The sequence below is a fragment of the Mchenga conophoros genome, linkage group LG22, assembly GCF_057382185.1.
Source record: "Mchenga conophoros isolate Kocher_MC1m ecotype Shallow Benthic linkage group LG22, M_conophoros_male_GT1.1, whole genome shotgun sequence".
Classification (NCBI taxonomy): domain Eukaryota; kingdom Metazoa; phylum Chordata; class Actinopteri; order Cichliformes; family Cichlidae; genus Mchenga; species Mchenga conophoros.
Window position 1 is genome coordinate 7,751,825 of NC_140546.1, and position 26,188 is coordinate 7,778,012.

The following is a 26,188-nucleotide window of genomic DNA, read 5'->3' on the forward strand; positions in this document are numbered from 1 at the left end:
CCACACACCTGCTGCTGATCTGGGCTCGTCGGGGGAGCTATTTAGGAGAGCGATGGAGCTTCCACCGATGTGGGATTATTGTGTTAGACTTCACATCAGTCTTCTAGTTTAGTTTTAAAGTCAGTGAGTGTATGTCTGCTGGGATTAAGTGTTTTATATTGTTTTCCTCAGGAGGAGTGTGGGACAAGAGAGAGCAGTGAGCATGGGGAGTGCAGAGACACAGGAGCAGAGAGCACTAAACAGGGACTTTTTGGGAAGAAGGCACGACACGGGAGTAAAGGGAGAGCACGGGGATTTATTGTCATTTTCGCACTGTAAATAAACAAACCACTTGCAGTGAAGAGTCCACCGTTCTTTGTCCTCCTTTCCCCCACATCCCCACGGCTTTGCCTGGCAAACCGTGACAATCCCAAGTGTAGAAATACTTCATAGAGTGGGTCACTGTAAGAAATATTTAATGTAGTGAGAAACAGCTTTAAAAATCAGCACATTTTCAAAATAAAAAAACTATACCCACATAGCAAGCAGGTGTGCCCCGGATCTGGTGTGAAGCCGGCACTGCTGGCTGACTTCTGGCATGATAAGACGTATGTCATCCAGGTATGGGCCAAGCCTGGCATAGATGACACTGTTTATGTGATGGCATGCCACATCTGGCCCGATTGTGGTTTGGTGTATGTGGCCCAGGCTCACAGAAAACAGGTCTGGCCCGGATCCGGCATCAAGCTGGCACTTCTGACTGACTGGTGTCATGGCAAAGTGTATGTCAACCTGATGTGGGTCAGGTCTGGCAATGATGGCACTATTTATGTTCCTATTTTCCTATTTTAGTTAGGAGACCCAAATGCCATGTTGCAATACTATACTGCTGTAGTAGCCAACGTTCCAAATGCAGGTTTGACAGGTTTGTAGTGTACACTATACAAAACCTAGTGACGGTTTACTCATTTCTGCCAGTGGGTGGCTGTAACTCAGGAGGTAGAGCAGGTCACCTACTGCTCAGAAGGTTAGCGGTTTTATCCCTGGCTCCTCCAGTCTGCATGTCAAGAGTGTGAATGTAGTTAGGAAGCACTCAGTTTAGAGAAAGCGTGTGGTTGGGTGAATGTGAGATGTTGTATAGACCACTTTCAATAATCTGGGAACGTGAAAAGCGTTGTATAAGAATCTGTTCATTCACTGTCTGAACAGAGTTTTGTCATGTTACTTTTGCACTACTATGCACATGTTTTTATTACATGGCTTAATTAAGGTACACATTAGGCTGACATCTGGGGCCAGAGTTGAAACTCTTCTGGGCCAGCAAAGGAGCACCAGTGTGTCTGCAACTGGCCTTGTGCTGGCCCATGTGTGGGCCACCTCTGGCGAACCAGATCTGGGTCACCAAAGCGCCGTCATCCTTTGCGGTATGTGGGCCACGTGTAAGCACATTGTGTGGGCCAGATCCAGGCCATACCAATTTTGCTATGTGGGTAGTGTCTCCTCTATAAATACAAAAATAGATTTATGAATCAATGTTTTATCTTTTCAGATTATCTTATATTAAAAACTTACATTTTGTAACTACAATATTGTTTTGTAAAAACTGGTGTTTGTAGGTCATTTTGATTTGGTTATACTTTCATGATGCATCAGTAATGATTTACAGTCCTTATTATGGCATTAACCCGACCATAGGCTGCCAATGAATTCATTTTTTAGTATTGTGCAGATTACAACTGTTTCTTTCCCTTTTTGCTAATATTACACTTCTATACCTTACACCATAAAACATTATGAGCAGCTTAAATTTTTCTTCTTCTACAATTAGAAATTTAATTTCAACAAAAATCATTTGTAAACCAACACTCATTTAGGTTTTGATGTTTGTAGCTGTTTGTAGGCTTTCTGCAAACAGCTACAAACATCAGGGACCCAAACCAGCCCTCTCACGGCCTGTTTTCCCTCCAACATCTGGAAAGAGGTGACAGAGCATCAGCTGCAGAACCAGTAGGATGCTTGAAGACTTTGCACTAACAATCCTTATTTTGGTTTTGTTATTACTGTATTTTATTTCTTTTACTGATCATTGTAGCGTAGAGGCTGGTGAGAAGCAACATTTTGTTGAAGCCTTTGTACTTCTGTAAAAAAACAACACCAACAACAACAAAAACAAACAAACTGCGACATAAAAATAAACTTTGAATCTTGAATATGTGCAAGCCGAGAGTCTGTTTACAGTAACACCTGAGCCACCTGAGAGCAACACTATCTCTAAAGAACAGTTTCATTTTTATGAAGCTTACCTGCAGACACAGACGCTGTCCAGTAAAGAAGCAGCATCATAAACGTCCTCATTTTCAATTCAATTCTCTCAATATAAGAAGAAAAAAATAATACAACCGTTTATTGTTTTCATTTTGCCACAAAATGAAACTACAGCCTCTGAGTCCGCACGCGCAGTGACTCCTCTCTGACCAATAGGAATTCAAAGCTGGATGCGCCTCACCAGTAACCAGGCAAAATGAGAGAACCGAGGTTTATTTATTTACTAATTTATTTTGGAAAGTGAAACGCTTCAGGCAGAAACAAAGAGCTAGTAGCGCCTAATCTGTGATTAGAGACCTAAAGTGACGTAGGGATTAAAGACACATACCAATCATGTATATTTGTGTCACAGCTGTTATCACATATTTTCTGGAGTTATTTGTACTTAATCATATTCTTACTAATTTCATTTTAAAAGTAGTTTAAATTATGCTCGTGTTTACACTCATATACAAATAACTTCCCCAAGTAATCCAGATGCAATTATTAATCCGCCCACAAATTCATCTGGAAACCTATTCCAGCAAAATCAGCTGGAATAGCTGTGTGTCCTTCTCTTTCTGCAACGTTGCTGCAATGATAAAATAATGAAACGATCAATTCCTAAAATCAGAAATGTTGAATTTTATTTAAAAAAACAAAAAAAAAAACAAATAAAGAGGCAATATTTATGTATTATTGTCTAAACCGAAAGGCTACAGACTGGATATTATGTATTTACATATAAAAATTAAAATATAATGTTGGATTTTAAGACTTTCTGTTAGTTCTGGTAGTCTTTATTAAATAAAGTATGAGTTTACGTGCCAACACATGCCAAAGAACCCAACCCCTCTAAAAGCAGCTGGCTTCCTTTTATACTCTACCTGATTCAGGCGACCATTCTGGAATAGCACAAGTCTATAAAGTGTGAAGGTTGATTCTGTTCATCTGGACGTAGAGTTTTCAGTGGGAGAAACATTTCGTCACTCATCCAGGTGACTTCTTCAGTCTCAGCTGACTGCAGGTTTCCCATAAACAGTGCATTTGCACAATAGCTGAAACCAGCCCACTGAAGGAACAATGGGCTGTGAGGTCAGTTACTTCATCATATGCAAATTGTCAAGTCTAGTGTTGGTAAACCAAATGAAAAAAATAAACATCCACAAAAGCAAACATCGAACCACAATACGACACACACACACACACACACACACACACACACAATACTTTTGTCACAAGGACACTTAATGGACTGGAGCTGGCATCATTACACCTAAGCTTACTGAGCTACTATCACAAGTTAAAGTGTAGCTGATCCATTAATATTTGGGCTGGATTCATGAAACTTTAGCTAAGTGTACATTTTATTTTTAAAAAAAAAAGTCACAGAAATTTGGATTATTTGGGATTTTTGAAAAGCAAAAGTACAAAAAGGAGAAAAAGAGCAATGCAGTTTTACTGATATATAAACAGAGACACACCCACCAATGTGTTAAAAACATAACCCACACAACCCTCCAGAATCTCAACTTGAACTAAACTCTAGAAGAATGAGATTCAATATGTTTTGGACCAGAGAGCAAAGCTTCATATTTTCTGGGAGAAAATTTGCTCCAGGCCCAGGAACATCAGCAGCGCCTGTACAACAGAGGGGCTAGACTCAGTCAAATTTCATCCATTTGGTTTGTACCAATTTGTCACACTTCTGTTTGGATGAGTCCCTGCCACCTTCCAGCACCTTTTAGACTGGGTGCTGCACCCTCACGCTGCATATTCTGTTACTTTTTGGATGATGTCATCATACACAGTGACACCTGGGCAGAGAATGTGGAGCAGGTGCAGTCCTGGAGTCCCTGAGGCAGGCGGGTCTCATGGCCAACCCAAAGAAGTGTTGATGGAGGGAGGTACAGTATCTGGAGTACCACTTAGGAGGCAGGCAGGGCATCCCAAGACCAAAAAGGAGGTGAGTCACTTCTTGGGGTTGGCTGGTCAATACCCCCGGTTTGCTGTATACTGTGCTAGAGACAGCCGCTGCAAAGCTGCACAACCAAAAGAGTGGAGACAAAAAAATATATAAACATTGAACCATCTTGCAACGCTGTGTCCGTGGGGTCCTTTGTCACAAGGACACTTAATGGACCTGAGCTGTCACTATGACACCTGAACTTACTGAGCTACTATCACAAGTTATATTGTATCTAGTCCATTAATATTTAGGCCGTATTTATGAAACTGTAGCTAAGTTTACATTTTATAACAAAAAAGTCACAGCAATTTGGATTATTTGGGACTTTATTGATAACCAAAGTACGAAAAGGAGAGAAAGAGCAATGCCGTTTTACTGATACATATTCTACTAATTAATTTTTTAAAGTTTACAGACAAATGAGGAAAACCTTGAAAAATCCTGAACTATAAGCAGAAACACATCTACCAATGTGTTAAAAACATAACCCACACAACCCTCCAGAATCTCAACTTGAACTAAACTCTACAATCAAAAACCCTCAAAACATGTCTTAAATCAAACAACAGAGAATAAACATCATCTTCATTAATTAAGAAAAAAATTCAGACATACAGAAAAATCTTTTAAGGTCTCCTGGAATTCAACACAAGATTGTCTTTTAAATCAAATTTTACGAAATACACAAGTAAACATGTACAAAATTTGAAAAATATTATGATTCGTTTATCACTGAGAGTGAGGGAATCTCAGCATTCATGAGTGATGCAACAATTTACAAGAAAACCCCAGAAAAACTAAACTATTGGATTTTTGAGTTAAGATGAACATACAAAGGCTTAATTATGATTGTACTACAACTGCTGTGATGATTCCATTGCTTCATGTCTTTCCAGGCGGTCACATCTTTGTTAAATCTTTCAAAGAAAGACTTTTTTAAACTGAAAACAACAAATTCAGAATAATTTCGTTTCACCATTATGATGTTTATGTTAAATATTTGCCAGCTCATTTTCAAACTTCTTGATTAACCAGCATCTGCAACTATATTTTAGATTTTTTTTAAAACAGATTTTATGATGTGAACAATCAATGAATTCTAGTTTATGGAAAAGAATGAGCTGAACCACATCTTCTTTCAGCTCCACTGTAGGTTTATCCATAAACCTACAGAGATAAAAAAAGAAACACAATAAATGTTAGGATTGTTCAGATCCACAAATAACCTACTTACAGTTTCATTAAGATCTAAAATTCTGATTCAATCGAGTATTTACTTCATATGTTTCTGAATGGAATTAACACATTTATTTTAATTTTGTTAAATCATTTCATGAAACGTTATTTTGAAAGCGTCTTTCTCTTATATGATGTAAAGTTATACTAAAGCACTTTTTTTTGGATATATTTAAACAGGAGATTTTACTACAGCCAGTATTTTACATAAGTTTTAAAAAGAAAGCTAAAACATGAGACACAAATATGAAGTAACTCACTGTGTGCAGAGCTGTTTGTGGTTTAGGCTTGAGGAAGCATTTGCTCCTGGCTCTCTACAGCTGTAGGTCAGAAACACAATGTTAGTCCACATCCTGCTCTCATCTGTCACTTTTACAACAATCGAACACAACAGGAAACAGCCCTGAAAGACTGCTTAGATTAAAGTACAGAAACCCTTTTTAATTTAGTGTGAACAAGAGATTAGAGAAAAGGGACAAAGTTTAACTTACGAGATGGGGGACGTTTCTCTGAAGTAAAAAGGAAAAAATGCATCATTTTAATAATTTGTTATAAATGTTAACACAATTTTTTTCATGTATTATACAAGGCGTGAAACATAATTTCATATTTTCATTTTGTAATCTGGACAAAAGCATTAATTTAATTTCTAAAATTAAAAACATAGACACTGGGCTTACTCACTAATGTGTTTATAGATATATTCTGACTTTTCCCACAAAATGTGCTCGTGTTAAATTTATAAGTAAAGCGACTGAAGGTAGAGAACGTACACATTTCTAATGCAGGTAAAGGTGTACCTTAGGATGTGTTTGTTTGGCAGAGTTGATGGTTAAGAAAAGAGAAACAATGTTTGGGTTTCAATAACTGAGTTGGTGGTTATTTTGTTCCCTGACAACCAAACTGTAGCTCAGGTGTAAAAAACAAAAAACAAAACAAAACACAAAGACAGAAAGAAAAATGATGCAGAAAAAGTAAATAACAGACAAGAAGAAAAAGTGAAGTAACTGGACAAAAATCTACAAGTGGGATAATGCAGAGAAATGAAGGGGCAAGTTATGAAACACAACGAGCATGATTAATGAATATTGTTGTAATATATTGAGGATTTAAAAGAGTCTGATCATCCTGCTGGCAGAGAAAGTGTTAAAATACTTAAATATTAACCTGAAGACTCAGCTTACACTGCTTTTGGTTGTTACCTGTTTAATCCTGTGTGCATTGTTTGTTTTCTTTTGAAAACTGTTAATAATGACTTCAATTAAGTCATATTACTCTTACTATCATTATTATTGTTTGTACTATGTCATCATTGTTGTTTGCATTATACAAGAAAAATCCAGGAAGTTTGTTTCTCACCTGTCCTCTTTTTGTAAATAATGAATGTGATCACAGCGATGGCAGCAAGAACGACCACAGCAACAACAACAGTGATGATCAGGGAGAAGGAATTTCCTGTGGATCACAGAACAAACAAAAGGTGAGAACAAAAAGTTTCCAATCAGATAACAATCATGTACAAGAGCTTCGTTTATGGTCACTACATATTTGTCTCACTAATTTTTGTTTTCATTCCAACAATAAAAGTTCTGCCATTTAATTTAATTTCAATACATTGCCAATAAATTTGAACATAGCAATGTTTCAAAATATACATTTTCCCCCATTTACTATTTAATCTTCTAAAACTGTCCATTAGTCAGATAATCAGTGGCCACACACGAACATGTTTTATATTCATCAATGTTCAGCAAGGAAAAAATGTGGTGGAAAAACACAAGTTGGTCTAAACTGATTTAGGTCTTAAAATTATTCTGACAGAAAGAATATCAAAGATACTCGCAAATTTAAATAAACAGTGAAAAGACAGCAAAGTGGACAATAATTTAAATCAGAGCGCTCAAAACTTTAAATATTAATATTTATTAAGAAATTAACAAATCAGTATCAGTATTAAAAATATTTAATATAAATCTGTACACAACGGGGGAGGAATTAAACTTTTCATCAAACTCAAATAAAACCACATGAACTGCACCATTTTTACAGTAAACTAAATGCGTGTTTCCTACCTTCATCACTTTTACCCTTGTTGGTTTTGACCTCTGATTTGTCCAGTCTGGTGATGATGTCCTCGTTCACACCAGAGAGCTGAAACACACATCTGTATCTGTGCCAGTCTTCAGGTTTGACTGATGAGAGATCCAGGTCAACACTCATCTGGAAGGTCCCGTCATTGTTGGTGAGAATCTCTCCTTTGTTCACACCCTCATGAAGCTCCACTCCATCTTTTTTCCAGACCATCTCGGCTCTGTTAGGATAGAAACCTGTAGCGTGGCAGGTGACTGGAGAGGAGGAAGACTTCTGGAGGAGAGACAGTGAGGGACGAACTGGAGAGATATTAAAATTATCATAAGGAGTGAGAAGGATGGACAGGATTAGAAATGAGTATATCAGAGCTAAAACTGTGGAAGATGATCTGCTATGACGACCAGGAGCAACTTTAAAAGATTATTATTATTAAAACCATACCAATTTCTTTTGATGTGATGTAGTTTATTAAATTATATTAAATTTAAAAAAATGTGTCAAAAGGCCACGCGAAGTGCAATTATATTAACCCTTTCACACATAGGGGTCACTACAGTGGACAACTATTCAAAGGCTGTTTTCTTGTATTTGTGTCAGTGTTGATGGTAAACTTGCACATAAACCACTACATTGGACACTGATGAGTCACTCCATAGGCAGGGTTACAGTTGTTATAATTGTTACATATATTGTTATACTGTTATAAAATATTTTTAAAATATTTTTTAAAATATATTTTTGTTATGTTATAGTTTTTACACAGTGTATATTAATTATTCATTTGTCAAATTCATAAGTCAAAATGTTTGTTGTACAACTAAGTGGACATGTAAAAATACTCTTTGAAAATGAAAAGTATATGTTTAAAAAAAAATGAAGTTCAAAAATCTTTTTTTCATGCCTTAAGATGAATAAAAATACTCAAGAAAAAAAAGCTCTGATTGAGGTTTTCATAATTCATGCATATAAAGGTTAATTTAATATCATATTAAGTAATAAACTGAGACATATAACTTTTGGTTAACAATCTAATTCTGGTCATAGATTTTACCTGTTTTCATCAGAGAGCTCCTCCCATAGTTCACATACTTCTTCAGCCACTCAGGACAAATCTGGGTGAGGTAATTCTTATACTGTGTGATCGTAGCTTTGTTACTGTCCCACTTCGTCTTTGTCATGACAGCCTGTTGTTTTGGAGCGACCCACGTCTCTGTCTTCAGGTCAAAGCTTATGAAGTCCTCTCCATCATAGCCGTCTTGGCGATATCCATTCACTTCACCTGTTTCTTCATCCCATTCACAGCCGTACATCCGCTGGACAATGTGAACACCTGACAGAAACACAGAGACAAAGACTGCAGTGAACCAGAGAGAGGCTGCACTAAAGTCTTACACTGACACAGAGACGTGATCAACATATAGAGGATCTACATTTATGGCTGCTTTTGTCTCAGTGGAAGATTTTTAAAACAAATCATCATTAACAATGTAGATTTTACAGAAAGACACTGGAAAAAAACAGAATTAATTTTCTCCCGTTAGCACATCTACGTCCTGCCTGCAGAGATATCACTGCACAGTTTATCTATGCTGCTGTAGGTGGAGCAACTTCCTGTGAGCTGCAGGATCAGACAAACACACTAAGATGGATCCTCAGCAGCCGACACAGATCCTGATTCTAGATTTACTTTCCATCCTCTGAAACTCTGCAGCCGTCATCAGCCTGTGAGAAACTAAGCACCAGACTGTCCTGAGGTTTTTCTAGAGGTGTCTGTTTAATATGATCATGTGACATTAATCTAATCTGGAGTTCTACTTACAGTATTTCAGGCTCCAGCAAATGCTTCATGTCATCATTGATGACGATGCAAGAAATAATTTTTGATAAATCAGTTAAGTTCTCTGGTAGCACGGTGGCACAGTGGTTAGCACTGTTGCCGCACAGCAAGAAGGTCCTGAGTTCAATTCCACCATCAGGCCGGGATCTTTCTGTGTGGAGTTTGCATGTTCTCCCCGTGTTTGTGTGGGTTCCCTCCGTGTGCTCCGGCTTCCTCCCAGCGTCCAAAGACATGCAGCTTGTGGTGATAGGTTAATTGGATAATCCAAATTGCCACTAGGTGTGAATGTGAGTGTGAATGGTTGTCTGTCCCTGTGTGTTGTCCCTGCGACGGACTAGCGACCTCGCCTCTCGCCCTATGACAGCTGGGATAGGCTCCAGCGCCCCCCACGACCCTGAAAAGGATAAGTGGAAGCGAATGGATGGACAGTTAATTTCTTGTGCTGTGACCTGACAAAAAGGTGAAAAAGGTTCCCCTAAGATTTTACAACCATGTTGTCATTTTTATTACATTTACTAAGAGCAGAGGACTGAAACAATAACTCAGACCTTGAATTTGACTCCATGCTGGGACACTTTGGTGTTTTTCAGCGCTGTGACCAGATCAGATTTTGCACTAAAAATATTAAAACATTCATGTTAATGATATTATTGGATGTGTAGCACAGAGATCTGTGAGCGTCTTTGAGTAGGAACCTGAGCGCCGCTGATGCTGTGATGAGAGCCGACAGTCTACAGGTGAGAGCGACACGAGGAGTCATTCCTGCTTTTAGAAAATCGCTGCTCTCAAAGCCACGAGAAAAGCCTCGGTGCATCATCACAGGTATTTTCTTTATATGAACATGTGGAGTTACACACCATCTAGGTTCAAATTCCACACTTTTCCAGCCCGTTTGGTTAATAAATTATATTAAAATTGCTAATCAATAAATCAGGACGCTGTGAATGTCCATGAAAATCTCGCAAAAACACCTTATAGGCGGCAACAAAGTGAATGTGGGATGAGCTGGTGTTGTCTGCACTCCTTTGATTGGAGTGTAGATTAAGTGGAGGAGAAACATGGGGAGGCCCTGCATGAGTCAAGAAAACGCTCACAGCTGTCACTGAGAGAGGTGGGCGGGTCGATCCAAATATAGATAGTATTGATACCAACACTGGTATTGGTTACGGATCAATACTAGCATGACTGGATTGATTCTTTGCTTTTATCCTTCAAGTTCAGTATGTAGCCGCTGAACTGTGTTAATTATTTCTGTAGTGGGGGTTCCCTTTGTCCAACCAAACATCCTACAGCTTAAAATTCACAAGCCACTGCTGCACTGTAGTAATGTTTTGTATGCAGGCAAAAGAAGTCCAACTATCAAACTCGAAAGTTGCATTTTATTGTTTATTTTTCCAGTTTGGAAAACAATAACAAAGATCCATCTTTGTTCCTACCCGCTGCTTCTCCTGCTCTGGTAAAAAACCATAGGCCCACCCCAGTGCATTCTGGTCCTATACCAGTCCCTTTATTTATATATTTAAAAAAAAGACCTTACAGTTCTTCCTGGCTGACTTAGCAAGATAAACAACAAAACAAAACAAAACAAAGCAAATATTAACCTACAAATAAACTTGCAAATAACCCAAAAATATAAACAAACCAACAACAAACACCAACAAATTTCAGAATAACAAAAATAAAGAATAAATAGCTCCAACAATTTCTTTGGAAGAATAAACCTCAAACATGCACTATGAAAAATGTCCAAACCTTTTTGTGTGCTTTAGAGACAGAATTTACATCACAGGTCTCCAAAAAACTGAGTTTCAAAAAGCATGAAAAGCTGAAAAGTGTGTTTTGTTGTGTCAACTAATTATTGTGGAAAGTAACAATCACAGTGATATAGTGGTCATGGCTCACTACTCTCCCCCAATTAGCTGCCTGAATAACTTGAAATTATTGGAGCTGATATCGACAATACTGCCCCTGTTGAAAGTGTGAATGTTGAATGTTTTTGTTGAAAGTCCAGGCAAGTATACACATGTTAAATGACCAGATATACCTGTTCAAATAGCGTCAATTAACTCACAACTATATGATAATTCTTCATAACTAAACAATAAGAACAAGTAGTCTGATGTCCTGTGATCATTATGAAGCTATAATTTGAAATACAATAACACGTTAAGTTTTTGTACAAAGTATCGGTGTCGGATCAGTATTGTTGATACCACCCTGAATATTACATCACTAGTCACTGAGCGCCGGAAAAAGCAGCTCAGTGATCCGCCCAGTACGCTGTTATTTTCCGCCGCTCTTAAATGTTGCGTAGATGAGTGACCAAAGCTGTGTTTAATGACCAAAACAACCCGTGGGTTTTTTCACCGCTCATAGGGAGGCTTTCTGGAAGGATTCTTGCTGAATTTTACGGCGTCCTGATTTAACGACACCACCTTAATAATCAACCTTCAGCCAGTTTATGGGAAAAGTGAGACATTTTAACAATTTACTTTCCTTGATTATATTTTCAGGTTGTTGTTTATTAGTAAAAAAAAAAAACCCATTAAATTTTAAATCTGGGACCAAAAATATTAAACATCGACTGAAACTCATATTTACGGTCTTATTTTTAAATAGGACAAAAATCAGTGTAAAATTTAGAGAAACTGTTAGCTGTTAAACGTCTGTCTGTTAGTTTGTGTTTCTTATTTTTGGTCTATCTACTTCTCACCAAACTGTTGTACTATTGAAGTAAAACTAAAAGTTAAATATTTATTTATTTTCCACAGAGTAGCTTTAAGTTTGTCACCGAATTATTTATGGAACCTCTGCTAATGAAAGCTAATCCTGAAAACATTTCCTCATGAAAACGGGCTGAATGTTTTATTTTCATGCATTTAGTTAAATTCATTCATAAAGAGGCCGTGGACAGTGAACGGGTCATTCAGCTGTCTCTACTTTCAGCCAGAGGCGGAGGCAGACATATGATACACCCGGGGCTTAGCCCTAAAGGGTAGTATGCATGTGGGATTGGGGGGGGGTGTTTAGAAATGACTGAAAGATTAATAGGCTCTGTTTTGAGTTTTGTTCGAAAAAGAATGACTTCATATTGGGAAAAATATATATCACATATACAGGACACCTTAAACTAGTTTTTTAATTAAGCAGCAAGGCAGAACAAGGTCAGGGCTGTATCGAGGACTAAACCCCAATTCAACCAGACCCAGAACTGATCCGGAATTAAAACAGGACTACAACAGTTCAAAATCAGGACTACTGAGGACTTAACCAAGACAGAACCAGAATCAGAACTAGATGATAGTAGCACTAAAAATCATCATAGACCTGCACTACACTTATTTTTTTAATTCTACCAAAGTACACTATGTAGATTCACAAAAGTTTATATAATTATTTAGCCTTGTTGTGCAAACAAGCCTGCATAACTTAATAAATATAGAATTTGAAAAATAACAAACCTAAAAAGAAACACTAGGTACGAGATACATGAGTACCTATGATACGGTGATACTTTTGGTAAACAACCATTTGACTGACATGTGTGTCTCACCTGCTCTTGTTCATCTCTGTTCTGTCCTCTCTCTCCCTCTCTGTTCCTCTCTCTCCCTCTTTGTGCTGACAATCATCAAATATACAGTTGAAACCAGATATTTACAAACTCTTCAGATAAAAACACAACACTTTTATAATTGTAACATCAAATCAGACTAAATGTTTATTTTTTTAGATTGATAAATATAAAAAACATATTTGTTAACTTTAAGAGTAAAGAGAGAAACTATCTGTATTTCTTAATTGTAAATGGCACCAAATTGTATTCAAAATTGAGCCACACTTATGGAGCTCCACAGTTCTTTTTCTTGTGTTTTGGTTGACATCTCTTGATGTTCCCATGTGAAAGAAACAGGCTTTGTGTTTTGCCTTATATGCATCCACAGCTGTGCCACCAATTCACTCACATGGACTCTACTAACCAATCAGAAGCTTCTTCAGCTCAGAATAGAATCTTTGGAGTTTTCTTATTAATTAACAATAAACTTAGTGTATATGTGCTCCTAAATTTGATGAAAGTGATAAAAAAAAATAGACAGCTCTGTCTCTCTTTATTCTGACATTTAACTAATTCAAAAGATATTTCGATATTTATTTAACCAAAACAAAACGAGTTTACTCTAAATTGATGTTGTACAGTAAAAAAATGTTCTTGTGTTTTCCATAAAGTGTGTGTAAATATCTGGTTTAAACTGTGAATATACTGCTGTGTATTGAAGTTCCTCTTGTTTTGCATAGAAATATACTGAACAGCATACAAAGCATAATAAATAAAATAACATCTACCAGAGTTTTTTCTTTGAAAGAAGCCCCTTATGTCCATTCTTGTATATCAGTGCATTACTGAAACCGATTTATTTAGCCGTGGAGGGAAACAACTAAAAATATGAAATAAACACACATGTAAGCTGAGACTCTCTAAAGAAACAGCATTGTTGTTGTTCGGCTTTTCATTTTGCCATTTGTTGATTCACTTGAAGAGCAAGTAACGTAATATGGGTCAAGTGATCAGTTTGATATCAATCTTTCGTGATACACCGTCATATTTACATTATTTGTACAGTACAAATGATTTGCTTTGGTACCTGGTCGAACTTCAGTTCTCCTCTGTCTGCCTGGCTCCGTTTCTCCAACAGCGCACTCGCAGGCAGCAGCTCCTCCCGCCCCCTCGCTCAGTCGCTTAGTGTCTGAGCTCGGATCATACCAATATTAGGGGGGATTTACGCACAGTCGTAAATTCCCACAGTGTACACTATGTGCTTCGAATATTGTGTGTAGTTTTTGTTTTATACAGTTGTCAGCCAGGCATCTAACTATGAAAAAATTACACTCCAAAAGACCCCGGGCTTCTGACAAAACAACCCGGGCTTAAGCCCAGTAAGCCACCCGCTCCGCCACTGCTTTCAGCCTGTTACAAAGTCAACCCTATTTGATTCTACTTTTTGTATTAAATATAACATTATTATTATTATTATTATTATTATTATTATTATTATTATTATTATTATTATGTGTTTAATGGAATCTGGAAAAACTGCTGTCAAAACTGTGACATCACAGCACATTTAACATCTCAGCTAGATGATAAATTATTTCATCCTAAGATGCTGTTGATGGTGTCTGACATATTTTCTTTTTCTATAATTTATTACAACATGTGATTATTTGTGAGGGTCGTCTGAACTGAGACACGGAGCGACTTCCTGTGAGCTGCAGGAACAGACAAACACACTAAGATGGATCCTGAGCAGCAGACACAGATCCTGATCCTGGGTTTAAGTTTCCATCCTCTGAAACTCTGCAGCCTCCTATTGTTCTAAAAAAAATCGTATAACTGCGGGAAAACTACACACCAGACTATGTTGAGGTCTTTCTAGAAGCTTCCACTGAAGGAGAGTTTCAGTCCAGGATTGTTTTTATTAAAAGTCAAATATTAGTTCACAATAATTGTAAAACAAATACATCTCAGACTGATTATTTAGATCCTGCTGATTTTCTGGAGATTAATTTCTGAATAATCGATTATTAAGAAATTGCAGCAAAAACAACCATCAAGGTTTCAGAGGCAAAAAATCCTAAATATAAACCGAAAACTTCAAATATCATGAATTTATCTTTATTATTTGATTATTGTACTGTAGTTCTACATTCATTATGAATTATTATGTTAATAATTTTAATCTGTAATCTGAATGGAACATTTAATATGTGTGCAAACCTGTTTACTACTGTAAACAAAACACACTGAAAACATTAACAGCAAATATCAGTAAAAAATGAAACATGAACAAACCTCCAGTTTGGTTGAAGCGCTGCTTTGCAGTGTCAATGTTGGCTTTGAAAGACTGCTGGGAACCCCAACAGTTTGCAGTCTCTCTCTCCCAGTACTGCTGATCTGTGTTCTTGGCAATCCAGTCCTGTTTGGGCACAGCTTTCTCCGTGTTGCTGTCATAATAATCAATCTGAACATCATCAACCATCCCAACAACCACAAACTCTGGGAAGTTTGGGACTTGAGAGGATCCAGTAAGGAAATACTTCAGCGAGTGGGTCACTGTAAGAAACAGTTAATGTTGTGAGATCTCAGGAACACAGACTTATAAATTCTTTTATTTTTTAAATAACACAATAAGAAAAACTACAGCACATTAAGGACATCCTGTAATAATCCTGCTGTCCCTTCAATAAACACAAAATAGATTTATGAATAGATATTCAGTGGTTAATGTCATTTTTCTGATCCTCTTTTCTTCAAAACTTCAAATTCTAGTTTGAACCTGATTATTCACAGAAAGTTTTAAAACTGTTGTTTATCCTTCAGTTTGGTTTAATTCAGTTTTCATGATTGATGGTTTGAACTCATTATAGGTTTTAATTTAACTATATCTTTATTTTGTTTTCATTGTTAAACAAAATACATATTATTTTTAATCTGTGACTTCTGAAGTGAGTTGTTCTCTTTTGCATTTCAATTTTTGATATTTCAAATTATATGAATTGATTGAAGCATATCGATGCTTCTTCTTTGTTTATATTATTTTTATAGATTTTTTTTAAGCTTAAAATTGTTACAGAAAGTTTTACTTCCAATATCTTTGATCGATAATATTATCAATAAAACCAACGCTAATGTTAGGTAACTATTATTTGGGGAATATTATCTTAGCAATTGTTATTTTATGGTTTATTCTGTAATCAGGTTTTCAGTTGAGTTTTCAGTTATCAAAAGTCAACAATATTTGTTAGTTTGAAACTCTTCTCATTAGCGCTCCCTAGTGGAGATTGTTTATAAATAGCGAAACTTTTCTGGTATTTCTCACCTGCAGCTTCTTATTGATCATACAGCAGTGATACCAAAATTAGTTCATGCTGGTATGTGTAGTGTACTCACACTTTACATACATAAACTATCTGATATTATTAAGTAATAATGATTTAATTTGCATCTCAATTCAGTTCAATTGAATTCTATTTTATTTTATTTATACACCTCACAACAAAAGTCACCTCATTGCGCTGTTAATTAAGCAATAACGCCAGAAAAACAGTGAACTTTATATCCGGGTGTAACTACTCGTTAGTTACGATATGTGTGCGCATGTCAAACAGAAAATATTCACAAGCATAACACTGGTGAATAATACTGAAGACAATACAAAGCAGGAGTCTTTTAACTTTTAATAGACTACATCAAATGACATGTGGCTCTTCATATACTGAACAAATAATTTTTAAATAATAGTAAAATAAAAATAATATTTATAAAGATACTTAAATGAACTTTAGTTAACTTTAATAAGCAGCTGTTGTGTGAAAATGTTTTAAACCCTCATGAAAATTAAAATGGTACTTAGTTTTTAAAATAAACGTTTTAATTATTGTCACCAGATTATCATCAGACCTCCTCACTGATGTTTTATTTGTTGGACTGTTTGGAGAGACAGCAGAGTCACAACGCTTAAAAATGCGTCACGAACGGTTTAAACCCGGAAATCATCAAATAGTTTGGGACATAAGTCGCCTTGTTTTAATCTTTGCCTTCATCTAAACTTTAATGTTTATTATTAGGTATTGAAGAGATAAACAGACGATTTAATTACCTGTATAATATAATCGATTGTTTCTAAACACTGACATTATCTACACTGTAAAAAAAAAAAAAAAAGTAATATAAAAGTATCTTACTGTATATTTTACAGTTTTGTACTGTTTTTCTGGAATATCATTAAATTTACATAAGTAGACTGTGATTTTACATGTCACATGTAAAATAACATAACATCACTGTAAATGTAATAAAACACAATTTTCTTGTTTTTTAAATATATTTTTTTGTACATATGCATTCAGTGGGGCAAAAAAGTATTTAGTCAGCCACCGATTGTGCAAGTTCCCCCACCTAAAATGATGACAGAGGTCAGTAATTTGCACCAGAGGTACACTTCAACTGTGAGAGACAGAATGTGAAAAAAAAATCCATGAATCCACATGGTAGGATTTGTAAAGAATTTATTCGTAAATCAGGGTGGAAAATAAGTATTTGGTCAATAACAAAAATACAACTCAATACTTTGTAACATAACCTTTGTTGGCAATAACAGAGGTCAAACGTTTACTATAGGTCTTTACCAGGTTTGCACACACAGGAGCTGGTATTTTGGCCCATTCCTCCATGCAGATCTTCTCGAGAGCAGTGATGTTTTGGGGCTGTCGCCGAGCAACACGGACTTTCAACTCCCGCCACAGATTTTCTATGGGTTTGAGGTCTGGAGACTGGCTAGGCCACTCCAGGACTTTCAAATGCTTCTTACGGAGCCACTCCTTTGTTGCCCGGGCGGTGTGTTTTGGATCATTGTCATGTTGGAAGACCCAGCCTCGTTTCATCTTCAAAGTTCTCACTGATGGAAGGAGGTTTTGGCTCAAAATCTCACGATACATGGCCCCATTCATTCTGTCCTTAACACGGATCAGTCGTCCTGTCCCCTTGGCAGAAAAACAGCCCCATAGCATGATGTTTCCACCCCCATGCTTCACAGTAGGTATGGTGTTCTTGGGATGCAACTCAGTATTCTTCTTCCTCCAAACACGACGAGTTGAGTTTATACCAAAAAGTTCTACTTTGGTTTCATCTGACCACATGACATTCTCCCAATCCTCTGCTGTATCATCCATGTGCTCTCTGGCAAACTTCAGACGGGCCTGGACATGCACTGGCTTCAGCAGCGGAACACGTCTGGCACTGCGGGATTTGATTCCCTGCCGTTGTAGTGTGTTACTGATGGTGACCTTTGTTACTTTGGTCCCAGCTCTCTGCAGGTCATTCACCAGGTCCCCCCGTGTGGTTCTGGGATCTTTGCCCACCGTTCTCATGATCATTTTGACCCCATGGGATGAGATCTTGCGTGGAGCCCCAGATCGAGGGAGATTATCAGTGGTCTTGTATGTCTTCCATTTTCTAATGATTGCTCCCACAGTTGATTTTTTCACACCAAGCTGCTTGCCTATTGTAGATTCACTCTTCCCAGTCTGGTGCAGGTCTACAATACTTTTCCTGGTGTCCTTCGGAAGCTCTTTGGTCTTGGCCATGGCGGAGTTTGGAGTCTGACTGTTTGAGGCTGTGGACAGGTGTCTTTTATACAGATGATGGGTTCAAACAGGTGCCATTCATACAGGTAACGAGTGGGGGACAGAAAAGCTTCTTACAGAAGACGTTACAGGTCTGTGAGAGCCAGAGATTTTCCTTGTTTGAGGTGACCAAATACTTATTTTCCACCCTAATTTACGAATAAATTCTTTACAAATCCTACCATGTGAATTCATGGATTTTTTTTTCACATTCTGTCTCTCACAGTTGAAGTGTACCTCTGGTGCAAATTACTGACCTCTGTCATCATTTTAAGTGGGGGAACTTGCACAATCGGTGGCTGACTAAATACTTTTTTGCCCCACTGTATTTAGATTGTAAAAATACATTCAGAAATGTATCATAATTTCACAAATATTTGTCTGTTATTTGAGAGATTGATCTGTTAAATTCAAATGTAATACTATGGAAAAATATATAAAATGATTGACAATTAATGAGAATAATTAATAATTAAAGGAGTATTTGAATTATAATTTTGCTGAAAATTTCATGTCATCTAGGTCTGTTTCAATAATTCAGAGGTAACAAGTGAAAATATAATTAATAGGAATAAAAACTAAAAAAAACATATAAAACATTGCACGGCCACGCTGTGCTAATTATATATTTAAAAAAATAAATGTAGAGGTAGGAATTGCAATTAATATAAATCTCAAAGTATTCACAACATTCCTGAACAGAAATAGGCCTCTGCACCTGGGGTGAGGGCGTGGCCATGAAAACAATGTTACATGCCATTGGATGTTGGGACACATAATAACATGACGCTAAGCATCGGCCAATGAATGTGAACTAACAACCACAAGGTCGCGGGTATGGCTGTGGAAAGTAGTGATGGTAAACTTGATTATTTTTGCTGAATCGAGTTTGAATGAGTCACTCACCAAAGTGAATTGGGTTTTTTGAGTCATTTGAGTCACTGAGTCAGTTGACCAGAGTGCAAAAAATTTACATTTTCACTCAAACTTAATTTGTTTCTCTTGTCATGTATATCCTACTGCTAAGATGAGTGATTGAAAAAGAAAAACAACTATTTTTATGGAGCAAAAAAGAGCAAAAAAAATTCTAAAGGGAACATTTATTTTTATTTTATTTTAGTAGTATTCTCCTCAAATGTGTCAAATATATATTTTCCCATCTAAATGTCCACTGAGCTGTGAGCCAGGGGGCGGTAATGCGCCTTAACATTGGTTGCCAACCAAGAAGAAGAAGAAGAAGCTGCGAGCCAGGAGGGAGGGGGTGAGTGAGTCCTGAGTGATTCGCTTACGCTATGATTCAGCACAGGAAGGGAGGGGGTGAGTAGCTCAAATGTGTTGTTAGCATGTTAGCAGAGCGATGCTACTGTGAACCGAGGAGCTATTGTCTTGATGTGAGCTTCTACTCAGGGTTTTTTCTTCCAGTTCAGAGCAGAAATGTTTTTGTTAAGAAACTGGCTGTTGTTTTTCCCCCCACAGTTTTAATTATAAGCTAGATATATTTCTACTAATGAAATTAGTTTGCTAAGAGCAACAGGGATGAGTCAGTGAGTCAGTTGGGCATGTGAATCATGATTCACGAGTCAGTAAAGTGATTCTCGAGTATTGAACGATTCATTCATGATTCGCGCATCACTAATGGAAAGCGCGCTGGAAGAGAGAGGTTGGTGAAAGATCATCCATGCAGTGCTGCAAGGCAAGTATATCAAACTCAGCTTAGTAGATTTAACTTGGAATTGCTTGACCACTATGGCTCTTAGTTTACTGAGACGGTAAAAGGCATGGAATCGCTAGCTATGAAGGCAAAGGACGTCGTCTGTCAGTATAAGGTGCAGTTAGCGGCTGGTCTAGCTGTATACTAGTGATGGGTCGGTCGCGAACGAAATGGCTCTTAGAGCCGGTTCTTTGAAGTGACCGATGCGAGCCGTGGGTTTTGTTTTTTTTTTTCTCCTGCCCTCTCTTTCACTTTTTTTCGCTTCAGGCTGCAAGTCACCCTTGTATGGAAGCCTGTTTCCGCCACTAAATAAAAACAAAACAGCTAGTATCCATAACTCGAAATTTTGAGTTATTTTCTCGAAATTTCGACTTATTAACTCAAAATTTCGAGAAAAGTAACTCGAAATTTCGAGAAATATAACTCAAAATTTCGAGTTACTTTTCTCAAAATTTCGAGTTAGCTCTGCCAATCAAAAATATACGTGAATGAGGTCGCTTTCTTGTTACCCGGAAGCATATGGCGCAGAGGAACGCGCACTCAAAAACGGATCCCAACAAATTGGTGCTTTCGCGAGTACGTTTGCTGATAGTAACACCATGTGATTCAGCTAATAACACAGGGATTTCATCATTTGTGAAGCCAGGCTGAAAACACTCAGCAATCTGTGCATTCACGACTGGATGTAATACCGGCAGCTTAGCTGTAGCATTTGTAGCTGAGGGCTTCAGCTTCCGGGTAACGAGGAAATGACGTCATTCACGTAGATTACTGATTGGCAGCGCTAACTCGAAATTTTGAGTTACTTTTCTCAAAATTTTGAGTTAATAAATCGAAATTTCGAGAAAGTAACTCGAAATTTCGAGAAAATAACTCAAAATTTTGAGTTATGGATCCTTTTTTTTTTTTTTTAGTGGCGGAAACGGGCTTCCATACCCTTGTGTTTGCGCTGAGCAGAGACGGCAAACAGAGCCTTGCGTTTGCGCCCCTCCCCCCTCTGCTCAGCGCTGAGCTGAGGGGGCGGGGCGGTAGTTACACTCGCAACAGCAGTAGCACACAACAAGAGCAGGAGGGAGAGGGAAAGAAAGAGAGCCGGGAGCTACAACAAGAGACAACACCGTCACATTGGAAAGGTACAGTAAAGAAAATGAGTGACACCAAGAAAAGAAGCAAAGTCTGGAACCATTTCAATCTTATTGACAAAACAAAGGCAGAGTGTAGAGTCTACAAGAAAAGGATATCATATAGAGCCGGCTCCACAAACAACACGCACAGGCACCTAAGAACTGTCCATCCATCAGTGCAATGGGAAGATAAAATGCAGTCAGTTGAGTGTGATATTAATATTTCTAAATGCCAACCTTTCCCTTAATTAAAGATCTGGGCGTTCTTTTTTTTCCCTTTTTTTTCCATATTTTGATTTATATTTTATTGTGTTGTGGTTTGCAGTGTTTTGTGTTGTTTCACTTTAAATTTGTTTAAAAGGAAAAAGCTGAAAATTTAAGTAGTTAAAAGTTGAAATGTATGAAATGTAAATAGTTGGTTTCTGTATTTTATAATTTATTTATTACATTTTATGTGGAGTGAATAAATAAAAGTATATTTACAGTGGCCCCTAGAGACAAAGCACGTACACACTCCAAAACACGTACAAACTCCGGAGCACATACAAACTCCAAAACACAACGGAAGTGCTCCAGGATGCTAGGGGCCGTGTTGAGCTTTTGTTACCTAGTGGCTACACAAGCCAGGAAGTACCAACAATCGGATTGGGTGTGTGGTAGTAACAGGTAAATGAAGTTTTTTTTTAAATTATTTGAATATATATATATATATATGAGTGTTTGTGTATTAATACAAAAGCAATAGACATATGAATTCGATTGTGTAATTTAAGTGATCTAGGGTAGCTCTGTTTTGGAAGTTCAGTTAACGCTAGAAATGTGTTTTGGAGTTTGTACGTGCTTTGGAATTTCTGAGTGCTTTTGAGTTTGTACGTGTTTCATCTCTAGGGGCCCCCATAAATATTTATATATAAACATACATAAAGAAAACCACGTTTTTTTACATTACTAATTCCTTTTGTGCATAATTTTATATTGTTGTTGATAATTAATTAATTAAAGCAACAAAACAACCTGAAGAGCCGAAAGAGCCGGCTCTTTTTAGTGAGCCGAGCCGAAAGAGCCGGTTCTCTAAAAAGAGCCGGAAATCCCATCACTACTTTATACTATCTTGCTGGCTAGCAGAGTTGTTGTTCGCTAATTTGTTAGCTGCCAGCTTTCTGTGACCATGTAAACACAGCAGTTGCTACGCGGATAGTTTCTACGCGGATAGTTTCTACACCGCTAATACCCGTTAGGGGGCCCGCGATGACAGCTGCCACTGATGCATTTGTCTTAATACTCTTGTAGAGAGCTCGTGCGTGCCAAGATGTGCTGCGTGATGAACTGAGAGAAATAGGAAATAGAAGTAGCCCACTGTGCTAGCTTGGACAGGTAAGCCAAGTATTTCCTTCTATTTTGTGGAAAGGAAGTAGGGCTAAAGCAGCTGAGGCGAATTATTTGACTACATTTAAACGTACATTGCATACATGTATTTGGATTTTGGCAGGTTTCATGATTCATAAGGTTTTGTTTCTTCCCCTGCAGATTAGTAGCGTGAGTTCTCAAATTTATTCAGTAAGCTGTAAAGGTGAGTATTGTGCTGCATTTAAGGATGTCAAAAGATTACACCTGTCACAGTTGTGGTGCTTTAATGTAAATGTTTGGGCACCCATGGTCAACATTTCAGTTCATGTGAACAGTTAAGCAAGTAGAAGATGAAATAATCTCCAAATGGCTTAAAGTTATAGATGACATTTAATTTTAAATAAAATAATTTTCATATTTTTTTAAACAGAAAAGGAAAAGGCCCACAGCAAAAGTTTGGACACCTTGTAGTTGACCGTAGGGCCCAAACTGCATGCCAGTGTATGTAATTGATATACATCAGTTGTAACATTGCAGTTAGTTGTTTGAGTCATTTGTGGACTTGTTTTTTTGTCCCCTTGTCTCTTGTTCATGTACACAACAGGAAACTCTACTTTGGCAGCCGAGCACTTCATGTTATCTGTGGACCAGGCAATTGTGAATGGCCATATCACTATCTTCAGTGACGCACTTATCCTGATGTTTGGCTCTTACTACTGCACGAACATTTCTTATCCAGTAGCCCAGGCAGCAACCTTGGAATTCTTGCAACGGTAAGGCGGCACCAGTCAATTTTATCCATTGAGACATAAGAATGATGAGACAGTGAAATCTAAAGTTATGCAATCCAAATCAAAACATCAGATCTCCTTTCATTTGCAGCTAAAACACATAAGAATGAGCAATGCTTGAGTGTTGAGATGATTTGTAGATTGATAAATCAACAAATAACTAATATTTGCGTTTCAGATGGCTGTCTCTGAAATATCCTTGATTCATGCTCATGTCAAGTTATAGAAAGAGACCTTTGAGTAGTAGATGTTCACAGATGTTTCACTACCCTGAAACAGCATTTGCAATAGACTCACAGGTTAACCAAACATCTTTGCATCACCCCTCTGTTCCACAATGACCTGTATGTCCAAACACGCACTCAAAAGCAAGCTCAATCTACACTTAGATTCATTGCAAATGTAAAAAAACACATACAGTCCAGTCCTCAGTTTCTTAATGAAGTTGTTGTTTTTCATTCGACAGATGCCTTAAGATAAACCCCGACAAGGGATCCAAAGTGGAGTGGAACACGTCTAAGAAAAACCTTGCAGTCAATCCAAAGGTTCTGACGTTGATCGCCAAAATTGCGGACTATGAGTGGAGAGCATAAAAAGTTCTTATTTTTATCCTGAGGATAACATAATCTGCTGTTCAGTAGCACTGGTCTCCGGTTCATGGTCAATGTCAACAGCACGGGTGGCCTGCTTGATAGGGGAAAAGTGAAATATAGGCTGCAAATCCTATTCACATTTAGCTAGCATTAGTGCTAGCCAGTTGGTATGTTACTGTCTGCTGACAGGCTCTCTGTCACTCTGTCCTGCTTTAGGTGTAGCATTGTGTTAAGTATTATCTTCATCTCAGTTCATTGTAATAGGCTATACACTGACACTTGTGGTGCTTGCTCTGCAAACACAGTCCCATTCGTTCAGTTATTTTGGTAAAAGTTTGTGTTAAAGTGACAACTTACAACATATCAATACTTATCAGTTAAGTATAATCAGCATAACAATGAGGCTTTTGTTTTACTCGAGTTGTTCTTTGCATATGATTACTTTGCAAATTTCTCCAAGGGAACCCAAATGGCCAGCAGCAGCCCTGAATGTGAGACTTTCAGAAAGCTAGAGTTACTTCTAAACCTGCAGGTTATGTGCCTCAAATATACCCCTTTTCGTTGCTCCAGATGTGGGGAGGCAGATGAACGTTCGAGGTGGCATCGTCCCCTTCTTTTGTGCTCAAATGTGTGTTTGCATTACATTCTTTTTTCTACGTGCTTTTGTTTATGCATAAGTGTTAGTTGTTCTTGGATTGTTCCAGGAAGGGTTATCTTTTTGTCAATAAAATCCATGTTAATGATTGAAACAATGTCTCATGTCTTATAAGTAAAATAAACATCTACAAACTGCTCAAACACAACATATGATCAAGAACTAACATAATCTTGATGTAATTATAATCAGGGGTTTTGTTTAATAAGGGTTCTTTGGGTGTTTTGTGACAGATAAAACCCACAATCTTACAGGGAGCACACTTAATTCAAACTGAAAGTCCAGTAAATATTCAGGAAATTTATGTTAAATTACACTTCAAATCTAAATTTACATGTGATATTATGTAAAATTAACAGTGAATTGTAATTTTAAAGCCAATATCTAGTTTTTTGACATGTTTTGAAAGATAAATCAAATTATTTTGTGCTGTATAATGTAGTATTACATCAAATATAATTGAATATATAACTTTTTTACATCAAATAATGTTATTTAACCCAACTGTTAACTGTATATTTCTGTAAATTTAAGCATTATTATTCATATTGCCACATTCATTGACCTTGTTTATAGGAAATTTCATTGTTTAATCACATTAAAATGTTCCTAATTTAATGTTTAAAAGCACTTGAAAAAGGCAAAATCCCATGTAAAATTAGGGCAACAAATTGTATTTTCATTACTGAAAATAACCGTATTTTTATGAGGAAGTTATTTTCTGTTATTTTACGGTATTATTTTGGCGCCCCAGCTGCCGGAATAGTACTGTTTTTTTAAGATGTTTTTTTAACAGTGTACTAGGATCCATTACAACTAAATGTTTAGCGTATTTCTGGGGAGCAAACAGTCCGTCCATTTGTCTTTCAAATTACATAAATCTGACATATAAAAAGACAGAAATATAACAGTCAAACTGACCTGCTGCTGCCCCCTGTATTCCCAGGAGAAGAAAGAAGATGAAGGCCTTCATCTTCTTTCTTCTTTCTTCATCTTCTTCATTGTGACCATAAACATCCAAACCTTTAACAGACTTTATGCGCTCGCTTGTCCAGAAAAAGCTAAAGCTAAAATGGAGAACCAGGAGAAACGTCACCATTAGCCTAGATCAGAGCCAATAGGGATTTACTCTGAGAGTAAACGTCACTGAAATCAACGAAACTGAAAGTAAAATATTTTCATATGAAAAAAAGGTTAGTTTCATCTGGTCTTTATACATTTTTATGTTATGACAGGTGTAGTTCATGTTATGTTGGGTATACACTGTATAATTTATTTTCTATTCAGGGGATAAACCCTTGTTAAGTTTCTCAGTGGAGTGATTTGTATTAATTTTAAACGCATACACTGTAAAAAAAATCAAACTTGCAA

The 26,188-nt window shown here is 37.1% G+C and overlaps 1 protein-coding gene across 2 annotated transcripts in view; it reads right to left on the reverse strand.

Annotated features, from left to right (window-relative positions):
- Nucleotides 1-25,916, reverse strand: part of LOC146548722 (class I histocompatibility antigen, F10 alpha chain-like) — a 40,047-nt gene extending 14,131 nt beyond the window's left edge. The window contains exons 1-8 of one of the 2 annotated variants that reach the window (XM_085263048.1): nt 25,739-25,916; nt 15,265-15,525; nt 8,631-8,909; nt 7,561-7,878; nt 6,848-6,943; nt 5,980-5,997; nt 5,749-5,808; nt 4,561-5,419 (exon numbers count right to left, since the gene is read on the reverse strand). In XM_085263048.1, the coding sequence (XP_085119174.1) occupies nt 5,771-5,808; nt 5,980-5,997; nt 6,848-6,943; nt 7,561-7,878; nt 8,631-8,909; nt 15,265-15,525; nt 25,739-25,916 (1,188 nt within the window). In that variant the 3' untranslated portion in view covers nt 4,561-5,419; nt 5,749-5,770. Of the gene's footprint in view, nt 1-4,560; nt 5,420-5,748; nt 5,809-5,979; nt 5,998-6,847; nt 6,944-7,560; nt 7,879-8,630; nt 8,910-15,264; nt 15,526-25,738 lie in introns of those variants that run through there. The other variant, XM_085263052.1, reaches the window with a different exon arrangement.
- Between the last annotated feature and the right edge of the window lie 272 nt (nt 25,917-26,188).